The 22,043-nt window shown below is 36.5% G+C and overlaps 1 protein-coding gene across 7 annotated transcripts in view; it reads left to right on the top strand.

The window, feature by feature from the left end:
- Window positions 1–22,043, top strand: part of STPG2 (sperm tail PG-rich repeat containing 2) — a 711,650-nt gene that overhangs the window by 577,267 nt on the left and 112,340 nt on the right. Inside the window, exon 13 of one of the 7 annotated variants that reach the window (XM_054683205.2) lies at window positions 2,005–2,211. The exons of the other annotated variants lie outside the window; for them this stretch is intronic. Coding sequence (XP_054539180.1) covers window positions 2,005–2,025 — 21 coding nt within the window. The 3' untranslated portion in view covers window positions 2,026–2,211. Of the gene's footprint in view, window positions 1–2,004; window positions 2,212–22,043 lie in introns of those variants that run through there. 7 annotated transcript variants of the gene reach the window in all.

Below are 22,043 nucleotides of genomic sequence, written 5' to 3'. Positions count from 1 at the left end.
CCACCACTTTTTTGCTGAAAAGGATCATGAAAACCAGAATTCTACCAGCCCCTTTCACCCTGAAACAAACCATAAAACCTGGGAAGGTTACTCTCTGATGTAATCCCTCTCTTCTCCTAAAGGCCTTCATGTGACAAGTGTCTGTCCTAAACCCAGAGAGATGGAGTTTGACACAGAGATGCCAAAAAGAATCTGAACAAGCAAGCCTTGCTGAGTTCCCCTCAGTTTATTATCATTAAGTCATACTCTTTTGTCTGCCAATCATACTTTTTTTTTTACAACTGTCTATAAAGATAAATTGTTTTCTCTGGGTCTTTTCTATCTTCATTTCTGAAGGTTCCTATGTCACATAAAACTTATATAAATTTGTATGTTTTCCTCTTGTCAATCTGTCTTTTATTTTAGGGATGTCAGCCATGAACCTTGCAATGAGTGAAGGAAGAAATATTTTCCCTTCTACAATAGTTGTATACTTCAGCTCTCTAGAAGTGACATTTTTTTTAACAGAGGGTTTCACGAGTTTATTTAAACACATAATTATTATTTCTTAGAGATTAATAATTATGTTCCTCAACTGCAGTCACATGAAGTACTCTGTGATAGGTAGAATAAAGTCCCCTCAAAACTATCCATGCCCTAATCCCGGGAATTAGTAAATGTGTTACCTTCCATGGCAAATGAAGATTCTTCAGATCCATAAGAAAACTTGTTGAATCCTAGAGGGGTCCTGTTAACAATTCCTTCATTATCTTGTCATGCTTCAAGGCCCAGGAAAAGCCTAGGCAAAACTCTTGGTGGGCTTTTGTTACATTCCAGCCTTTGTATAAGGGCACTGGCTCTATCAGCTTTTAATATTTAACTTAACTACTCAGTCAGTGCTGACATATTTGTCACAGAGGCCTGCCATTTCAGCTGTTAGTGAGACCTGGCCTGCCACATTAGCTCATAATGCTTTATAATTTCCACTAAGCCATGCTTCCTATAGATGAAGAAAATGATAATTAATATATGTGGATACGTAGATACTGAGGACATTTTATAATTTATTTATTCATTTATGTTTCAAATATCATTGTTTTAAATTGTCTTTTTCTCCCCATAGAAGAGTGCAGACAATTTCAATTAAAGTTCAAAACTTTAAAATTTGTTTATATTTCCATTTTTTATATTATAATTTAAAATGATTACTATGTTAATAATAAATATATAATAAATCCTTGTTTCTACCATGCAGCCTTTATAGCTAACACTGAATGTTTCCTTCTTTTCTCTTCAGATTTCACACATGGTGATTTAAAGCTATCTCTTGTTTTATTTGACTTTAGGCATCTGACAGAATTGCCAGAATTTGTCTGTTACTTGTGCGGTTTGGGTGAATAAATATGCTATTGAGTTGTAGAGCTTATTTAAAACCTTATATTAGCTATAGTTTTTATTTTATAATACATATAACAATTTTCATTTTATCAAAGTAAGTTTTATATAACGTGTATAGTTATTTTCCAATTATAAAAAGTTTGCTATAGAAATTAGGAAGAATTACAGAAAAATAATAAATTCAGAAACTTGAAGTAAAGAAGAAAATTAAAAATTACCCATATAGAAGAATGAAAATGCATATTGTATTTAGGCTTAGAAAATGTCTGAGGCATTTTTATTAAGCCACTGCAGAGGGACGATAACAAACTAGGCTTCTGTCTTAACAACTACAAATTACCCTGAGGATTTTTCTAGTGTTAAAGATAAAATACCTAACTCTAAATGGGATAAAACTAGTTAAAAGCCTATTGAATTCATTTTGCATTCATTTACATATGAATTTGAATAATAGTAGGTAAAATTTATTTAAAAATTATCATCTCTAATACTAACCATGTTTTCTTATTTCTCCTATTTAAAGTATGTTTCACAAAACCTTGACATCCATATAAACCAGAAATGAATGGAAATTGGGATTCTGTTTTAGTGTTCAGTGCTAAATGTACTATTCACCTTCAACTTCAGGTCTCACAGTTTGGAGGATAGAATGGGAAAATGCTGATTGCAAGTTATTTCTGACATCCTTGAACTTACCTGTGAGTAGCAGTCATGGGATCATGTGGGTTTACAAAAGCACACTATCATTTGCATAAATAAGGCATGATATTTCCCTTATGTTAATAACCGAAGATTCATTTTCAAATATAAATAAACATACAAGATGTCATTTCGAATGTGCATTATATTTTGAAATTTTGTCATGACTTTAGAATTTCAAAAACTGTTCTTATATGAGATGTTCAACTTATACAAGATCTTCAACCAAGATATAATAGCTACTGCATGTAAAAAGGTTACTTGAAAGAAAGAGAAAATCTTAACAAATCTATGATGACAGGAATGAGTAATAAGCAGTGGTTACTAACAGAGAAAATAGTTTGTTGGAAACTGCTGAAGTAACTGAATGGCTGTACCTTAAGAGTACAGGTATTTCTTACATGATACACAGTCCACAGATCCTCCTGCCATTTCACTCCATGGTCGTACTGAAAAAATGAATCAAATGAAAACTGAAATGCAGACAAGTGATTGTGTAAACAAGCAAGTGCATGCAAAAGTATTAGAAATAAAATATATAGTTAAGACCAATAGTCTGATGAGAACCTTAAAAATGTTCAGAAAGCATTTTATTCAAGCAGTGTACAAAACTTCATTTTGAGCGATTATTTCACTTAATTTGCCACACCATTGTGTAGCAAATGGTGAAGTCCAGGAGTTAAGAAGAACATAGATATATACCTTGGATAGTTACTAATCAAGTAATAAGCTTGGTGACAATGTCATACATATACTTGCAGAAAAAGCCAAAAGATATGTCAACGAAAAGAGTCAAACTAAAATATTTGAAGAGATTTATTGTGAGCCAAATATGAATGACCATGGCCCATAACACAACCCTCAGGAGGTCCTGAGAACTTGTACCCAAGGTGGTCGGGGCGCAGCTTGGTTTGATACATTTTAGGGAGGCATGATACATCTATCAAATACATTTAAGAAATACATTGGTTTGGTCCAGAAAGGTGGGACAACTCAAGACAAGGACTTCCAGGCTACAGGTAAATTTAAATGTTTTCTGGTTGACAATTGGTTGAGTTTATCCAAAGACCTGGGATCAATAGAAGGGAATGTCTGGGTTGCTATAAGAGGTGGTGGAGACCAAAGCTTTACCAGGTAGATGAAACTTTTAGCTGGCAGGCTTCAGAGAGAATAGGTTGTAAAATGTTCCTTATCAGATTTAAAGTCTGTGTTGATGTTAGTGCCGTAGAGGTATAATGAGGCACGTTCGACCTCCACTTCCCTTCATGGCCTGAAACAGTCTCTTGGGTTAAATTTTAAGAGCCCTGGCTGTCAGGTGCTGCATTCAGATGGTTGGGGAGCCTTAGAACTTTATTTTTGGTTTATGGATACTAGTCCTTCCACCAGCTTCAATCGAAGGCTATCATCTATTGAATTTCACATATTTACAGTAACAAGACTAATTATTTTACCTGTGCTATAATGTCAAACTTTTAATAATTAATACTTATATTTGGGGAAATAAAAATTTAAAAATAATTAAAATTATTTTAATTACATTTAAATACTATACCATCCAAGAAGTTCAACTTTAGCATTATATTAAATGTTTTAACAATGTATTTTTAAATATTTTACAGAAAGATGGCAACAAAAGTAGAAAGTTTTTGGAACCAGTTGAGATTAAGTTCTACAGGGGAAAAATAAACCCCATAGGATTGAAATGAACCCCTGTAATGAAAGACTGATTAACACAAGAAAGACAAACAGAAGTTTATGAATGTGTATATTTCACAGATATGTGGAAGACACCCAAGGAATGAGTAGTTCTCAGATGGCTTTGGATTCCAGTTTACATAGCATCTTCAATAAAAAATAACAAATTTTTAGAGAAGTGAGAAATCAAAGGAAAAAAACCTTTGAGTCTGTTGAGGCAGCAACTTGGGGGAAGGCTAATAAGTGGTAGATAAAGGTTAGTGAGTAAACCTTGTTAATGTAGATTCCTCTGTACCATCTCCATTTCCATAAGACTCCAAAATTGTCTTCAGTGGTTAACCTTTGTTCCCCCTGGTAGCAGTGGGAGTGGGGGCAGGAAAAAAAAAAAAAAACTTTTGTTTTTGCAAATCTAGAATACCTAGAGTGGGCCAGGATAGCTAGAGTAGAGAGTGGTATCTTTTATCTTTGGCCTGCTTTTAGGCAAATTGAGGACGGGCAAGGAGATTTCCTGTGTCTTCTTGTTAGTTGTCTTCAGCTCAACAATCATTTATATTTTGGGGAAGTAAATCCTGACTTCCCATAGTTGTATACATCATGCCACCCCAATGCCTTGAAATTTTAGTGTGCATTTCCAAAGAATAACAATATATGTATTATAAAACCGAGTTTAGCTATCAAATTTAGAAAATGTAACACTGATAGAATAGCTTTAGGTAATTAATAATTCACACTTTAATTTTGTCCATTATCACAATAATGTTCTCTGAAGCATTTTTGGGAAATACAATATTCAATCCAGGATCTCATACTGCATTTAATTTTCATGTATCTTTAGTTTTCTTTAATCTGAAAGAGGCTTTGTCTTTCATGACAGTGACAATCCTTAAAAAATTGAGAAATGTTTCTCAATTTGGGTTTTTCTGATATTTCCTTATGATTAGCATCAGATTATGTACTTTTTGTTGGAGTAATATATAAGTAATGTATGTACTTTTCAGGATATATTACATATGGAGGCACATAATTACTATTTGTCTCTTTTTGATGAGATTAATTTTCATCATTTGGTTAAAATTTTGCTCATTTTCTCCACTGTATAGATATCATTTCCTTTTATAATTAATAATTTATAGGGAGATACTTTGAGACTGTGTAAATATTCTGTTCCTCATTAACCTTTCCTTACCTATATTTAGCATCAAGTGATGATTTTTATCCACTCCAATCCTTAATATAATGGTTGTCAAATAAAATCTTTTCCAACCCTGCCACTAATTTCAATTATATTATTAGCTATTTACTATAAAGAAGAGCCCTCCCTTCTACTTTACTTGTTAATCTACTATCAATTTATTATCAGTATGAACTAATGGATTTCTGTTATATTCAGTTGATTCTAATCCATCACTGTGTCAGAGGCCTTTGAATCGAGGCGATTCCATCTTGAATAGGGGCTGGGTTAAGGCTGACACCTGCGCTGCATTTCCAGGAGGTTAGGCATTCTTAGTCACAGGTTAAGATAGGATGTCAGCACAAAGTACAGGTCATAAAGACGTTGCTGATCAAATTGATTGCAGCAAAGAAGCTGGCCAAAACCAAGATGGTGACAAAAGTGACGTCTTATTGTCCTCACTGCTCATAGTACACTAATTATAATGCATTGGTATGCTAAAACACACTCCCAGGAGCACCATGACAGTTTACAAATGCCGTGGCAATGTCCAGAAGTTACGTATGTGGTCTTAAAAGGGGAGAAAACTTCAGTTCCAGGAATTGCCCACTCCTTTCCCAGAAAACTCATGAGTAATCCACCAATTGTTTAGCATATAATCAAGAAATAACTACAAGTATACTCAGTTGAGCAGCCCATGTCTCTGCTCTGCCTATGGAATAGCCATTCTTTTATTCGTTTACTTAATAAACTTGCTTTCACTTTATGGATTTGCCTCAAAGTCTTTCTTGCACGATGCCCAAGAACCCTTTTTTGGGGTCTGGATTGCTACCCCTTTCCAGTAACAACTGCAAAAAAAACAACAACCACAAAAAAAACAAAACAAAAAACAAAAGAAAGAAAAGAAAAGAAATTAATGTTCATTCACATTTGGCCAGGGCTAACCCCTTCAAACAACTGCTAGGATCTTTTGACATGCCTCTACCCATCATTTGTTGTTGTTGTTTGTTTGTTATTAGCACTTTTTGGGAATGTAATTTCTGGTACAAGAGAATGTTTGGGATCATTTTGTATCTTCCTTGCTCAAGTTCTGGACTCAGTCATTTGTTTGGGGAGCCTGTTTTTTTTAATTATTATTATTTATTGTTGCTCTTTGCTCCTTTGTTTTTTAGTGGGTAATAGTATTTAGAAATTAAGATCTGGGTGCTAAATACGCTCATTGCTACTGCAGTATGTATGGTTGTTTCCAGCCCTCTCAGCAGAGTGCATGTGTGTGTGAGAGACACACACACACACATATATATGTCAATACTTGTCTCCATTCACATGATCACCCACTACAGGGCTCTTGTCTTTCTCCCTTCCACTATTACATACTCATAACTTGATTCTTCCAATGTGAGATGTAACATCAACACATTTACTCATTTGCTTAACCATGTCCTGAAATCAACACATTTATTCACCTTATCAACAGTACTGTGCACAAAAAAAGTTTCAGAATGGTAATACCCAATATGTCTGTGGAAAAGAAAAAGAAAAAACAACCTACTAAGACGAGTTCAAAATTTGTTTATGTTTTCTTTTCCTTTGGACTAATTTTTTTTAAAGTATGTTCAAACGCTGGGCATTAGTTTTGTTTATGTTTTTGTTTTTCCCTCTCAGTGTGGCTATGTTATTCATTTGAAATGAAAGTTGGTTCATTTGTCACTGTTTGCATCCACTGTGTTTCTAATATGAAAAACACTGATGTGCTTCTAAAAGTCAAAACTATGCAACAGTGTATACTTAGAGAAACTGTATTCACTCCAACCTTTTCCACCTGGTTCAATAGGGCTCCTACTCTTTGTAGGTAAATAATTTCTTGATTTCTGGTTTATCATTCTTCATTTTCTTTTGTTAAATGCACATATACATCTATATATTCTCTTGCTCCTATTTCCTTACACAAAGGTCATATAATGTACATATGCTATACACATATACAACATGCGGTATATCTTTTATTCTTTATTTTATCTATATGTAATACACAATATATCTTTTGTCCTTTGATGTTTTACACATGTTAATGAAGAACCCTCCATATCAATTCATAGAAATCTTCCTTAGTCTTCTTACAGCTACATGGAACTTCAATGTGTAAATCCAGCATAGTTTATTTAACCAATTTCCTATATTTGGACATCCCAGTATTTTGCAATTGTAAATATTGCTGAAATTAATAGCCTTGTGCAAATCTCTTTTCTTATTGTTGGCCTAATATGTTCAGGATAAACTCCTGAAAGTCAGATTATGGGGAGAGGGGAGAAAGGGAATATATATATACATATATATATAAAATTATATATATAGTATTGTTAGATATTGCTAAATTCCTCTACTTCAGGATTGCACCAATTTGCATTCTCACCAGCAATATATGGGAGTGCATATTTCCACACAGCCTCACCAACAGTATGTACTGTTCAGGTTTTAAAATTTCCCAGTCTGGTAGTTGAGAAATAGTTTCTCAGTACAGTTTTAACTTAACAGATATGTAATTTAAAGGGTGTGTGTGTGTGTGTGTGTGTGTGTGTGTGTGTTACAGCTATGACTACCTTAAAGTAAGCTATTGTTTTGGGATATGGGGCAATAAAAATAGTGTAAAATCCAGCCTGATAAACTATGTAAGGATTAGATTAATGTTATGAAATTTTAGGGGCCATTTCTTTCTTTTATTTATTTATTTATTTTATTATTATTATACTTTAAGTTTTAGGGTACATGTGCACAATGTGCATGTTAGTTACATATGTATACATGTACCATGCTGGTGTGATGCACCCATTAACTCATCATTTAGCATTAGGTATATCTCCTAAAGCTATCCCTCCCCCCTCCCCCCACCCCACAACAGTCCCCAGAGTGTGATGTTCCCCTTCCTGTGTCCATGTGTTCTCATTGTTCAGTTCCTACCTATGAGTGAGAATATGCAGTGTTTGGTTTCTTGTTCTTGCGATAGTTTACTGAGAATGATGATTTCCAATTTCATCCATGTCCCTACAAAGGACATGAACTCATCATTTTTTATGGCTGCATAGTATTCCATGGTGTATATGTGCCACATTTTCTTAATCCAGTCTATCATTGTTGGACATTTGGGTTGGTTCCAAGTCTTTGCTGTTGTGAATAGTGCCGCAATAAACATACAAGCCAAGATGGCCAAATAGGAACAGCACGAGTCTACAGCTCCCAGCGTGAGCGACGCAGAAGACGGGTGATTTCTGCATTTCCATCTGAGGTACCGGGTTCGTCTCACTAGGGAGTGCCAGACAGTGGGTGCAGGACAGTGGGTGCAGCGCGCCATGTGCTAGCCGAAGCAGGGTGAGGCATTGCCTCACTCGGGAAGCACAAGGGGACAGGGAGTTCCCTTTCCTAGTCAAAGAAAGGGGTAACTGACAGCACCTGGAAAATTGGGTCACTCCCACCCCAATACTGCGCTTTTCCAACGGGCTTAAAAAATGGTGCACCAGGAGATTATATCCCGCACCTGGCTTGGAGGGTCCTATGCCCATGGAGTCTCACTGATTGCTAGCACAGCAGTCTGAGATCAAACTGCAAGGCGGCAGCGAGGCTGGGGGAGAGGCACCCGCCATTGCCCAGGCTTGCTTAGGTAAACAAAGGAGCTGGGAAGCTCGAACTGGGTGGAGCCCACCACAGCTCAAGGAGGCCTGCCTGCCTCTGTAGGCTCCACCTCTGGGGGCAGGGCACAAACAAACAAAAAGACAGCAGTAACATCTGCAGACTTAAATGTCCCTGTCTGACAGCTTTGAAGAGAGCAGTGGTTCTCCCAGCACGCAGCTGGAGATCTGAGAATGGGCAGACTGCCTCCTCAAGTGGGTCCCTGACCCCTGACCTCTGAGGAGCCTAACTGGGAGGCACCCCCGAGTAGCGGCAGAATGACACCTCACACGGCCAGGTACTCCTCTGAGACAAAACTTCCAGAGGAACGATCAGACAGCAGCATTCACAGTTCACGAAAATCCGCTGTTCTGCAGCCACTGCTGCTGGTACCCAGGCAACCAGGGTCTGGAGTGGACCTCTAGCAAACTCCAACAGACCTGCAGCTGAGGGTCCTGTCTGTTAGAAGGAAAACTAACAAACAGAAAGGATATCCACACCAAAAACCCATCTGTACATCACCATCATCAAAGACCAAAAGTAGATAAAACCACAAAGATGGGGAAAAAACAGAGCAGAAAAACTGGAAACTCTAAAAAGCAGAGTGCCTTTCCTCCTACAAAGGAACGCAGCTCCTTACCAGCAATGGAACAAAGCTGGACGGAGAATGACTTTGACGAGTTGAGAGAAGAAGCCTTCAGATGAACAAACTACTCGGAGCTACAGGAGGAAATTCAAACCAAGGGAAAAGAAGTTGAAAACTTTGAAAAAAATTTTGATGAATGTATAACTATAATAACCAATACAGAGAAGTGCTTAAAGGAGCTGATGGAGCTGAAAGCTAAGGCTCGAGAACTGCGTGAAGAATGCAGAAGCCTCAGGAGCTGATGTGATCAACTGGAAGAAAGGGTATCAGTGATGGAAGATGAAATGAATGAAATGAAGCGAGAAGGGAAGTTTAGAGAAAAAAGAATAAAAAGAAATGAACAAAGCCTCCAAGAAATATGGGACTATGTGAAAAGACCAAATCTACGTCTGATTGGTGTACCTGAAAGTGAAGGGGAGAATGGAACCAAGTTGGAAAACACTCTGCAGGATATTATCCAGGAGAACTTCCCCAGTCTAGCAAGGCAGGCTAACATTCAGATTCAGGAAATACAGAGAACGCCACAAAGATACTCCTCAAGAAGAGCAACTCCAAGACACATAATTATCAGATTCACCAAAGTTCAAATGAAGGAAAAAATGTTAATGGCAGCCAGAGAGAAAGGTCAGGTTACTCACAAAGGGAAGCCCATCAGACTATCCATGGATCTCTTGGCAGAAACTCTACAAGCCAGTAGAGAGTGGGGGCCAATATTCAACATTCTTAAAGAAAAGAATTTTCAACCCAGAATTTCATATCAAGCCAAACTAAGCTTCATAAGTGAAGGAGAAATAAAATACTTTACAGACAAGCAAACGCTGAGAGATTTTGTCACCACCAGGCCTGCCCTAAAAGAGCTCCTGAAGGAAGCACTAAACATGGAAAGGAACAACCGGTACCAGCCACTGCAAAATCATGCCAAATTGTAAAGACCATCAAGGCTAGGAAGAAACTGCATCAACTAACGAGCAAAATAACCAGCTAACATCATAATGACAGGCTCAAATTCACACATAACAATATTAATTTTAAATGTAAATGGACTAAATGCTCCAATTAAAAGACACAGACTGGCAAATTGGATAAAGAGTCAAGACCCATCAGTGTGCTGTGTTCAGGAAACCCATCTCACATGCAGAGACACACATAGGCTCAAAATGAAAGGATGGAGGAAGATCTACCAAGCAAATGGAAAACAAAAAAAGGCAGGGGTTGCAATCCTAGTCTCTGATAAAACAGACTTTAAACCAACAAAGATCAAAAGAGACAAAGAAGGCCATCACATAATGGTAAAGAGATCAATTCAACAAGAAGACCTAACTATCCTAAATATATATGCACCCAATACAGGAGCACCGAGATTCATAAAGCAAGTCCTGAGTGACCTACAATGAGACTTAGACTCTCACACAATAATAATGGGAGACTTTAGCACCCCACTGTCAACATTAGACAGATCAACAGACAGAAAGTTAAAAAGGATATCCAGGAATTGAACTCAGCTCTGCACCAAGCAGACCTAGTAGACATCTAGAGAACTCTCCACCACGAATCAACAGAATATATATTTTTTTCAGCACCACACCTATTCCAAAATTGACCACATCGTTAGAAGTAAAGCTCTCCTCAGCAAATGTAAAAGATCAGAAATTATATCAAACTGTCTCTCAGACCACAGTGCAATCAAACTAGAACTCAGGATTAAGAAACTCACTCAAAAGCACTCAACTACGTGGAAACTGAGCAACCTGCTCCTGAATGACTACTGGGTACATAACAAAATGAAGGCAGAAATAAAGATGTTCTTTGAAACCAATGAAAACAAAGACACAACATACAAGAATCTCTGGGACTCATTCAAAGTAGTGTGTAGAGGGAAATTTATAGCACTAAATGCCCACAAGAGAAAGCAGGAAAGATCCAAAATTGACACCCTAACATCACAATTAAAAGAACTAGAAAAGCAAAAGCAAACACATTCAAAAGCTAGCAGAAGGCAAGAAATAACTAAAATCAGAGCAGAACTGAAGGAAATAGAGACACAAAAAACCCTTCAAAAAATCAATGAATCCAGGAGCTGGTTTTTTGAAAGGATCAACAAAATTGATAGACCTCTAGCAAGACTGATAAGAAAAGACAGAAGAATCAAATAGACGCAATAAAAAATGACAAAGGGGATATCACCACCGATCCCACAGAAATACAAACTATCATCAGGGAATACTACAAACACCTCTATGCAAATAAACTAGAAAATGTAGAAGAAATGGATAAATTCCTTGACACATACACCCTCCCAAGACTAAACCAGGAAGAAGTTGCCTCTCTGAATAGACCAATAACAGGATATGAAATTGTGGCAATAATCAATAGCTTACCAACCAAAAAGAGTCCAGGACCAGATGGATTCACAGCCGAATTCTACCAGAGGTACAAGGAGGAAATGGTACCATTCCTTCTGAAACTATTCCTATCAATAGAAAAAGAGGGAATCCTCCCTAACTCATTTTATGATGCCAGCATCATCCTGATACCAAATCCAGGCAGAGACACAACCAAAAAAGAGAATATTAGACCAATATCCTTGATGAACATTGATGCAAAAATCCTCGATAAAATACTGGCAAACCGAATCCCACAGCACATCAAAAAGCTTATCCACCGTGATCAAGTGGGCTTCATCCCTGGGATGCAAGGCTGGTTCAATATACGCAAATCAATAAATGTAATCCAGCATATAAACAGAAGCAAAGACAAAAAACACAGGATTATCTCAATAGATGCAGAAAAGGCCTTTGACAAAATTCAACAACGCTTCATGCTAAAAACTCTCAAGAAATTAGGTATTGATGGGAAGTATCTCAAAATAATAACAGCTATCTATGACAAACCCACAGCCAATATCATACTGAATGGGCAAAAACTGGAAGCATTCCCTTTGAAAACTGGCACAAGACAGGGATGCCCTCCCTCACCACTCCTATTCAACATAGTGTTGGAAGTTCTGGCCAGGGCAATTAGACAGGAGAAGGAAATAAATTGTATTCAATTAGGAAAAGAGGAAGTCTAATTGTCCCTGTTTGCAGATGACACGATTGTATATCTAGAAAACCCCATTTTCTCAGCCCAAAATCTCCTTGAGCTGATAAGTAACTTCAGCAAAGTCTCAGGATACAAAATCAATGTGCAAAAATCACAGGCATTCTTATACACCAATAACAGACAAACAGAGAGCCAAATCATGAGTGAACTCCCATTCACAATTGCTTCAAAGAGAATAAAATACCTAGGAATCCACCTTACGAGGGACGTGAAGGACCTCTTCAAGGAGAACTACAAACCACTGCTCAATGAAATAAAAGAGGATACAAAGAAATGGAAGAACATTCCATGCTCATGAGTAGGAAGAATCAATATCATGAAAATGGCCATGCTGCCCAATGTAATTTATAGATTTAATGCCATCCCCATCAAGCTACCAATGACTTTCTTCACACAATTGGAAAAAACTACTTTAAAGTTCATATGGAACCAAAAAAGAGCCCGCATAGCCAAGTCAATCCTAAGCCAAAAGAACAAAGCTGGAGGCATCACGCTACCTGACTTCAAAGTATACTACAAGGCTACAATAACCAAAACAGCATGGTACTGGTACCAAAACAGAGATATAGATCAATGGAACAGAACTTAGCCCTCAGAAATAACGCCGCATATCTACAACTATCTGATCTTTGACAAACCTGAGAAAAACAAGCAATGGGGAAAGGATTCCCTATTTAATAAATGGTGCTGGGAAAACTGGCTAGCCACATGCTGAAACTGAATCCCTTCCTTACCCCTTACACAAAAATTAATTCAAGATGGATTAAAGACTTAAATGTTAGACCTTAAACCATAGAAATCCTAGAAGAAAACCTAGGCATTACCATTCAGGACATAGGCATGGGCAAGGACTTCATGTCTAAAACACCAAAAGCAGTGGCAACAAAAGCCAAAATTGTCATATGAGATCTAATTAAACTAAAGAGCTCTTGCACAGCAAAAGAAACTACCATCAGAGTGAACAGGCAGCCTACAAAATGAGAGAAAATTTTTGCAACCTACTCATCTGACAAAGGGCTAATATCCAGAATCTACAATGAACTCAAACAAATTTACAAGAAAAAAACAACCCCATCAAAAAGTGGGCAAAGGACATGAACACACACTTCTCAAAAGAAGACATTTATGCAACCAAAAAACACATGAAAAAATGCTCACCATCACTGGCCATCAGAGAATTGCAAATCAAAACCACAATGAGATACCATCTCACACCAGTTAGAATGGCAATCATTAAAAAGTCAGGAAACAACAGGTGCTGGAGAGGATGTGGAGAAATAGGAACACTTTTACGCTGTTGTTGGGACTGTAAACTAGTTCAACCATTGTGGAAGTCAGTGTGGCGATTCCTCAGGGATCTAGAACTAGAAATACCATTTGACCCAGCCATCCCATTACTGGGTATATACCCAAAGGACTATAAATCATGCTGCTATAAAGACACATGCACATGTATGTTTATTGGGGTCATTTCTTTCTAATGACAAGAATGAGTCAAACACATTTCCTTATAGATTTGCTTTTCTGAGTCGTTCCCCCCTCCCCTCAATTTTACTCATTCATGTTGTCACCTTCTGAGAATACATCTTGGGTAGAGGTCTCTGATCTTCTTTACTATGTTGTACTGACTCTTTTGAAACAAATGTTCCATGCTACCAGATGTTGAATCTCTGGATTCATGCTTTCTCATTGTTTTGTTTTGTTTTACTTTGATTTTTGCCTATGGGTACTTCTCTCTTCTCTGGTAAATGGAGAAAAGGAGAATTTAGATCTATGGCTTTAACAGTGGACACTCATCTCCTTCAATCCAGTGTTAAAGAGGAACATATTTTCATTGCTCGTGTCTGATAAGCCTTCTCTTTTTAAATATTCCCTTACATTTACAAAGAGGAACATATTTTCATTGCTCGTGTCTGATAAGCCCTCTCTTTTTAAATATTCCCTTACATTTACAAAGAGTACCTAGTTCTTTCTTAAAGGGCATGGAGTCTCATTAAACAGTCATGTTCTTCAAATGAGGTTTATTTGCCCTTGTATAGACACTTCTAGTACTCCAGGAAGGAAAGGAGGGAGTCTTGTGGCTGTACCCAAAGTTTTACAGTATGATTGATGACAGAGCACATTAGATTTTCTATTTAGCCAATATTCCTAGTTATATTTCAGCAGAGAAGGGTACTATTTCCTAGTTAGGAAACAGAGTAATTTTCCGATGATGTCATAACTCCAAAATGTTGCAATAAGAATTTTGACTCAGACTCATCTGCCTCCAAGACCAATTTCCACTGTACTACACTGCTTTGGAATAAAAGTTATCCTAAGGGTCAGCATGGGAATCTGTAGCCTGGGAGGATATCAGATATTAAGGCCTGATCAATGAGAGCAGACACTGTTTAAATATGATCACCCTACCGTTCAGATTTGTCTGTTAAGTAGAAAAGATTGAGACTTGTGGAGGACAAATGACTTGTATCAGTTGAGGAAGGCTGGAGAAGGAAAAGGCAAGGAAATTAAAGAATTGAAAATGCTTTGCATACAGTAGGCTCTTACTATATATTTATTAAATATTTGTTATTGAGTAATGAAGTGTTGGTTAAAATATTTTGATCTTTTTGTCAAAAGGACATTAGGAATTGGAAATAGCATAGAATACTTACAGGTAAGATAACTTAGGCAGGAGCTGAAACTGAATTGGTCAAAACTCCAGAGTAGAAAAGAGAGAATTGAAGGTTAAATATACTGTAGTAATCAGTGCAAAATAACTAATGTTCTGGAAATCAGAAAGTTAGGACAAAGGTCAGTGAAGTCATACTTTAGAGTAGTCAAAAAAGCCTGGAAATTAATTGAAGCTGAACAGCTTTTGCAAATTTCAGAGGAAAAATAAAGAACAAAAAGAATTGTAGAAAGGTTTGACTTGAAACAGTTTCATCTATAAATAGAAACACCAAGTAAGCCATATCCTATTAGGATAGGAATGCCTGACCTTCACTCACTTGATGCTGTTTGCTACATGTGTGGGCCTAGACAACAGACTGTTACAAGTAAATAAGTGCACAACAGACCTACTTGAAGTAAAAAATAAAAGTACTAGACTTAGATGTAAAATTAATATTGATTATATTCACAACACAATTAATTTTTGAACGAAGTAATAAAACAAGCTCTATCGATGTAAGTAGATTATATCATTTTATATATTTAACTTCTAATTTTGTAAGAATCGTTATTCTTTGGTAATGTTTAAATAATGAATATTATTTTTCTTTTTGTAAGTAGATGTTTTCCTCTTTTTTTTCTCATTCTTATTAAGTAGATATCCCAGGAGAAAAAGAAAGGAAATCTCATTGGTGAAATGGCTGCTGATATAATGTGACATAAATTTATGGCAAAAACTTAAAAAACAACTTCATGGAAGTCAGTTTATTTCTTTGTCATTTTAACAAAATTTATTCCAAATATAGGAGTAATAAAAGCATAATTTTCACTTGTTCAGGCATTCGCTCAGGCTTTAGTGACTATATGACACAACCACGGAGAAATAAACCTTGTTAAGACAAAATTCTTTGAAAAGTCATATTGTATTATTTATCTGTTATTGCTTAACAGTTAACCCCAACATTTTTTGGCTTAAAGTAACATTTATTATCTCATAGTTTCTTTGGTCTGGGAATTTAGGTGCAGCTTAGCTGTGTCATCAGGCTCAGTCTTTTGCAAGTCTGCAATCTAGGTGTCTCCTAGGCTTAGTCACATGGAGGTTTGGCGGGGAAAGGATGCCACTTCCAGTGGGAAGGATTCACCTCCACACGGGCTGTCAGACTGAAGCTTTAGTTTCTCCTTGGCTGTTGGCTGGAGGTTGTCCTCAGTTCCTTGCCATGTGGATCTCTCTATAGCGTAGCATACAATAAGGCAGCTGGCTTCCTTCAGGGGAAGTGAGCAAGAAGAGCCAGAAAGAATTTGAATAAGTGAAGTCAGGCTTTTTTGTAATGTATTCTCAGAAGTGAGATCCTATTCACCTTTTTCCTTAAGGGCGAGTCACCAGGTCCAGCCCACACTCAAGGAGGGGAAGGTTGTAAATACAGATGGGAGGAAACTGTCTTAGAAGGCTGCCTACCACCTATGTTTCACTGTTTCCTCCCCATTCTGAGATTTTTACTAATTATCAAGTAGGATTTATATAGTCCACAAATCAGTAAGTAACATTTCCCAGACTGGCACATTCATTCTCAACTTTATTAATTAAATATTTGTTGAAAAAACCTGAATCCATACAATGTCACTGTATATGCTACTGTGTGTATTTTATCATAAGGGTATGTATGAGAGTATATGGATGTATTAGGCACAGATATATGCAGCCACTCCGAAAGATATACCAGAGGGTTCTTATGTAAAGTGACAACTATTCCTTGTTAAGAAAATGCAGGAAAGGCTCGTTTGGCTTAGGAAGTAGTCTGTGTTCTGCTTTAATCTGGATTTCTCATTTGTGTATGTCACTTTGCTCTTGTTTCTATGCCTTTCTTCGTTGGTGTTGATATCTCTTATTTCAGGATCCTTATTCTGTTTGCAAGAAACTCTTAGTATCTGCTAATGCAATTGCTGAAAGGTCATTTTAAGTATAGTGTTTATAAATTGATTTCTGCAGTCTTTGCTTCCTTTGCTCCAATATGCCCTGCAAAATCCTTTCTGCCTGCATTAGTTGTTAACCTCAAGAATAACTTTTGTCTATTTGCTTGGCCCTGTAGCTCTTTCTCTTGCCTGAGAAATCTGTGCCTACCCTTATGTCTTTTCTGCCACCTTATTTCTTTTTGTGATGCTAAGGTTAAGGGTATGTTTTACATCCCATTCATTTTGGCCAGATGAGTCAGTTTTTCAGTGGCTGAGTTGAAATGTGACCCTGCCATGTTTGCAGTACCATGATATCAACAAAAATTTAGGAATAATTTTCTTCACAGTGTTTTATTTTCACTATTTTGTATGCTACATGATGATGATAAGATAGAAATGATAGATACTATACATCTTATTTGAAAAAATTCTGAAAAACTTTTATTGTTTATCATTATGGCAATATCAAGGACTGTTTTGACTCCCTTTCTTTCTCTCTCTGATCGCTAACTAGGGAATTACAAATCAAGAGGCCTCCTTTATAACTTTAATTTTCTAAATGAGTAACTGTATCCAGTTTATTCAATTTCGTTTTATGCTGGCACAAACTTCCTAAGAAGGTATGACAGTATTTTGTTTTTTTTTTGATGGAGTCTCGCTGTATCGCCAGGCTGGAGTGCAATGGCATGATCTCAGCTCACTGCAACCTCCGCCTCACAGGTTCAAGTGATTCTCCTGCCTCAGCCTCCTGAGTAGCTGGGACTACAGGCGTGTGCCACCACGCCCTGCTAATTTTTGTATTTGTAGTAGAGACAGGGTTTCACCTTGTTGACCAGGATGGTCTCGAGCTCTTGACCTCTTGATCTGCCTGCCTTGGCTCCCAAAGTGCTGGGATTATAGGCATGAGCCACCACGCCTGGCCAGGATTATTTTTTAAGGAAAATTAATGTACTCTATTGGTATATAGGTCTTTTCTCTTTGGTCCTCTTATTTAGTAACTTTAATCCTTTTATTCTTTCAATCTTATAAAAAATAACTATAAAGACAAGTAGAGACTTTTAATTTTATTCCAAATATAGGAGAGAAATTATTATAGTTTTTTATAGTTATTTTTTGTTTCTCAAATAGAGCTAGATGTTTTATCATTCTATTTTAGTTTAATGAAGTAAAATCTTCAAGTTAGTGTTCTGGCTTATTAAATACTTGGGTTTTTTTTGTTGAGAGAACAGAATAAAAATATGCAGATTGTGTGAATTCAGGTGTGTGATGTTTTCAACAGCCTACAAATCATAAAATGCAATTTTCTCCTTTTAGTGCCTGGTTCATGATACTAAATGGCTTAGAAAATTGTATTAGGTAATTTTCTCTAGTGCATTTGATGCACATTGCACTAATATTGTGAAGTGCCTTTGTTTTAACACATTTTCTTATAAGTTAGATAAATTAAAATTTCTGAAGGATGGAATTGGATCAAGATGATTATGATTAGGAAGATGGCTCATTCCTCTCCAATAACATTAAATATGGTTAATTCCATGCATTACTGATGTAAACCTAAGTAACTTCACCATTTACTCTAATGACCACTTTCTTGCTTATATATTAGTAGATGAAGAGTGCTTTGTCTAATATTTATGCAACAAAAGCTCTTTATTCCTGCGAATGTATGTAGGAGATGTTACCTATATCTTCCATAAAAATATTTTTATTACTCAAAGCAGCTATTTTCAGAGACACCTAATAATGACTCCATTCATTTCAGGGGTTTTAAAAATTGTACTCAAATCTTAAGCAAGATAAGATTCTTTTATGCCTTCTAATGCTCAGGTAAATGATATGTGTTATGGTAAAACATTTATGGAGTAATAAAGACCTTTGTGGAATGATAAAGACCTTTGTGGAATGATAAATATATGTAGCTGATGGAATGATACAGTCAGATAAGAATGACTTACTCAGAGCAAGAGCTTATCTTTGTGTCTTCTATTTATAAAGATGAGATTTCTATTGTATTTACCCATTTCTAGTAGATTATTTTCTTCATGCTACTCCCAATCTGTTCTGTACTACCTATTTTGGGTTTCTGTTTAGGTGGGACTTGGCATATGTTGAGTGCTTAGCATATAGTGAACACTCAATACATGTTGATTTTACAAATTAATCTATGGAATTATTATGTCCCCTTACTCTTATGGTAGCACAACCATAAATAATTGTTCTGAGTTACCTTTTAGGTTAAAAAATTAGCATTAAGTTATTAATGACAGATAATGTGATGTCTCACCATCATTCTTTCTACAGTAATCTTATTTTACAGGGAAGAAAACTTAACATGGTAATTAATCTTATAGAAATTTCATCCCCTTAGGCAGATTGAGGTTTAAGGAGATCCTACTGGTATCTTCAGTAGGATCACATTACCCAGTATAGGAGAGGAAAAATAATTTTCTCCTCCCAGTTCTTTGCTGGGACTCCCTGTAACATAAGATGGACTAACAAGGCAAAAACAAATGGTTGAATTACATGTATACTTCCTGTATACATGGGAAATAACCCAAAGAAATGAGTAAATATGTAGAGTACATTTCAAAGAGTTTACTTATACTTCAGGCTTAATTACCATAGTTCTCTGAAACAAAGAAAGAAGGGTATGGGGGAAGATCTGGTTAAGACAAGCATGCCAGAAAAGCACCATAGAACAAGGGAGAAGTATGTTTTAAAAATTTAAGTTGATGCTTTCTCCTTTGATTAAGAGGCTCTAGTGATTTATTGCTTTAGAGAGACACCATCACAAATGGATATTTACTTTATAGATGTAAATTTTACTTGTAAAAGGGTGACTTTTCAGAGCTTCTTTTGTGTCTGCAGCTTCTCAAAATAACCAGCTCAAAATAATTCTTATTCCATAAAGGCCTATTTCAAGTGACATATTCTGGCCTCTTACAGTCATACTTTAGGATGGCATATTCTGAGCCCCATCACTAGCCAGTGTCTTCTGTTGAGATGAAATGAAGTTCAAGACAGTTTGCAACCATACCTATTCAAAGCAAAAGTGACAAAATCATTAAAAACAGATGTTGGGTAGCATAACTATTTATAGTATCAATAGTATTATCATTGGAGTTTTATACTCTTCCTTTTCCATTCCTGAAGTTTAGAAAACATAGGCTTAGATATGAATGTTGTTTATAGCTCAAAAAATTCTATATTGTATCACTTCATTGAAAGAGAATTAGAAAATAAGACAGACAAGAAGCTTAGATTTAACAGTAGAGAAATGAGAGAGTAACCTAATGGAAAGGCTCCTGCAACTGCGGCGATGGCAAACCAGACTCGCCAAAGCCAGAAAGAAGGTTCAGGACACACTTCTGCCAGAATGCCTACCCTGGCACAACAGTGTACAATCAGAAAAAGATATCCTACTTTCCAGCCTCTCTCAGAGAAGGGAAGAATTTGGTTCGGGACTCCCCTGAAGACCGGATTCTTTCTTGTCAGGTTTGGGCCTCTGACATGATTGGCACAGTCTAGCTGTCAAGGGGAGAGTAGAGATGATGATTTGTACTGGTAGATGCCATAAGTCATACTCACTGCTCAGCATAGAGTGAGCTGATGAGAAACCCCAGCTCTCACCTTTCTTTTGAGGAGGAAGAAGTTGCTCTGTTGTCCAACACTCCAACTTCTCTGGGACTGCTCAAAGGATAGAAAAATGAAACTAAAGCAATTGGAAACATAGGTTTGGAAATGGAAACATAGGTCAGAAGTTATTTATAATGACACTTTAGAAGAGTTAAAGATAACGGTAAGAAATTAAATACAGACCTTAGAACTGTTAGAAAATAAAGAGTTGAAGTTTGAACTTGAATATATTAAAGTGTCTGTCTGTATGGCAGGACTCAATAAATCAAGTCTTAAAATTGAGATAATGAGATTGAGCCAATACTGAGAAAAACAGCTTATCATTGTCACTCTCATGAGGTTCGGTTTGCAAATACTGTTGAATAGACTAATCCAAAGATTGAATAGTCCAAACCAAAGAGAGGGCTATACCCATAGTTAATCAGAGCTGCCTGCTGTTGTTAGACAGACTTGGGCTAAGACAAAATAGTCTTACCAAGTTGAGAATGTGTCAAGAGAGGTAGAAGGATTTTCCTAAGATATTGCAGATCTTGAGAAGCAGAGTAAATTTGACCCCAGTTAGGTGGCACCCAGTCCTCTGTTCTTTTCAATATGTCTAGAATACTTTTTTTTAACCTAAAACATAAGCAGATACTGAGAATCTGAAATAGAAAAGGAGACTCATAAATGATGTGTTTAAGTGAAAGCAGTCCTAGGAGACACTGACAGTTGTCACAATTTAGAGCCTACATTCATAAAACTGCTTGCATAACTTATATCTCAGTTTCACAGGAAGAAATGTAGTAATATTTAACAGTGATGAAAAAGGGATGACTTGTCCTCATAGCATCTACAACAGTCTGATGACTGTTTTCCTGAGCTTTGCAGCAACATATTATTATGTAACAAAAATAAAATGGCCATGATATACCAATGTGAAAGCAAGTAGAAAAAAACAAAAACAATTTCATTTTCTGCCATAATAGGAATGTGTTCAACAAAACCACTCATTGCAGTTTAGCCACTTATCTCCCAGATCCTTGCTATTAACATTCATGTCATAAAGAAATAGAATGTAAGCCATTAACTGCTACCATAGTAGAGAAAATTAGAGATGTACTTGAGAACTATAAAGAGGAACATTGCCATCTCCTTCTATAATGGGTGTAGATTATTCAGAAAAAAGGATCCATGGAAAAGAGTCTTGTGATTGCAAGTTATTACTCTAATAGAAAGTGATTAAGTGTTAAGACTACCAGTCTGGTTTGATTTGCTTTAAAACAAATAACATGGCTTGATCTTTCTCAGGACTCAGGGCCTAGTATTAGTAATGTCAAATAAAATGATTTCACTGAACTACTAGTATCGTGGAAAATAACTGCTCGTATGCATTGAGAACTTGAAAAAAGTGTTCTTGTATTTGCTCCACAGTTAGTATTTGTATCTGTAAACTCAATATCTTTCATTTTCTTC

This window comes from Pan troglodytes, chromosome 3, assembly GCF_028858775.2.
Source record: "Pan troglodytes isolate AG18354 chromosome 3, NHGRI_mPanTro3-v2.0_pri, whole genome shotgun sequence".
In the NCBI taxonomy this organism is placed as follows: Eukaryota; Metazoa; Chordata; class Mammalia; order Primates; family Hominidae; genus Pan; species Pan troglodytes.
The sequence above is the reverse complement of the archived record's forward strand: the minus strand, read 5'-3'. Positions and strand labels throughout refer to the sequence as shown.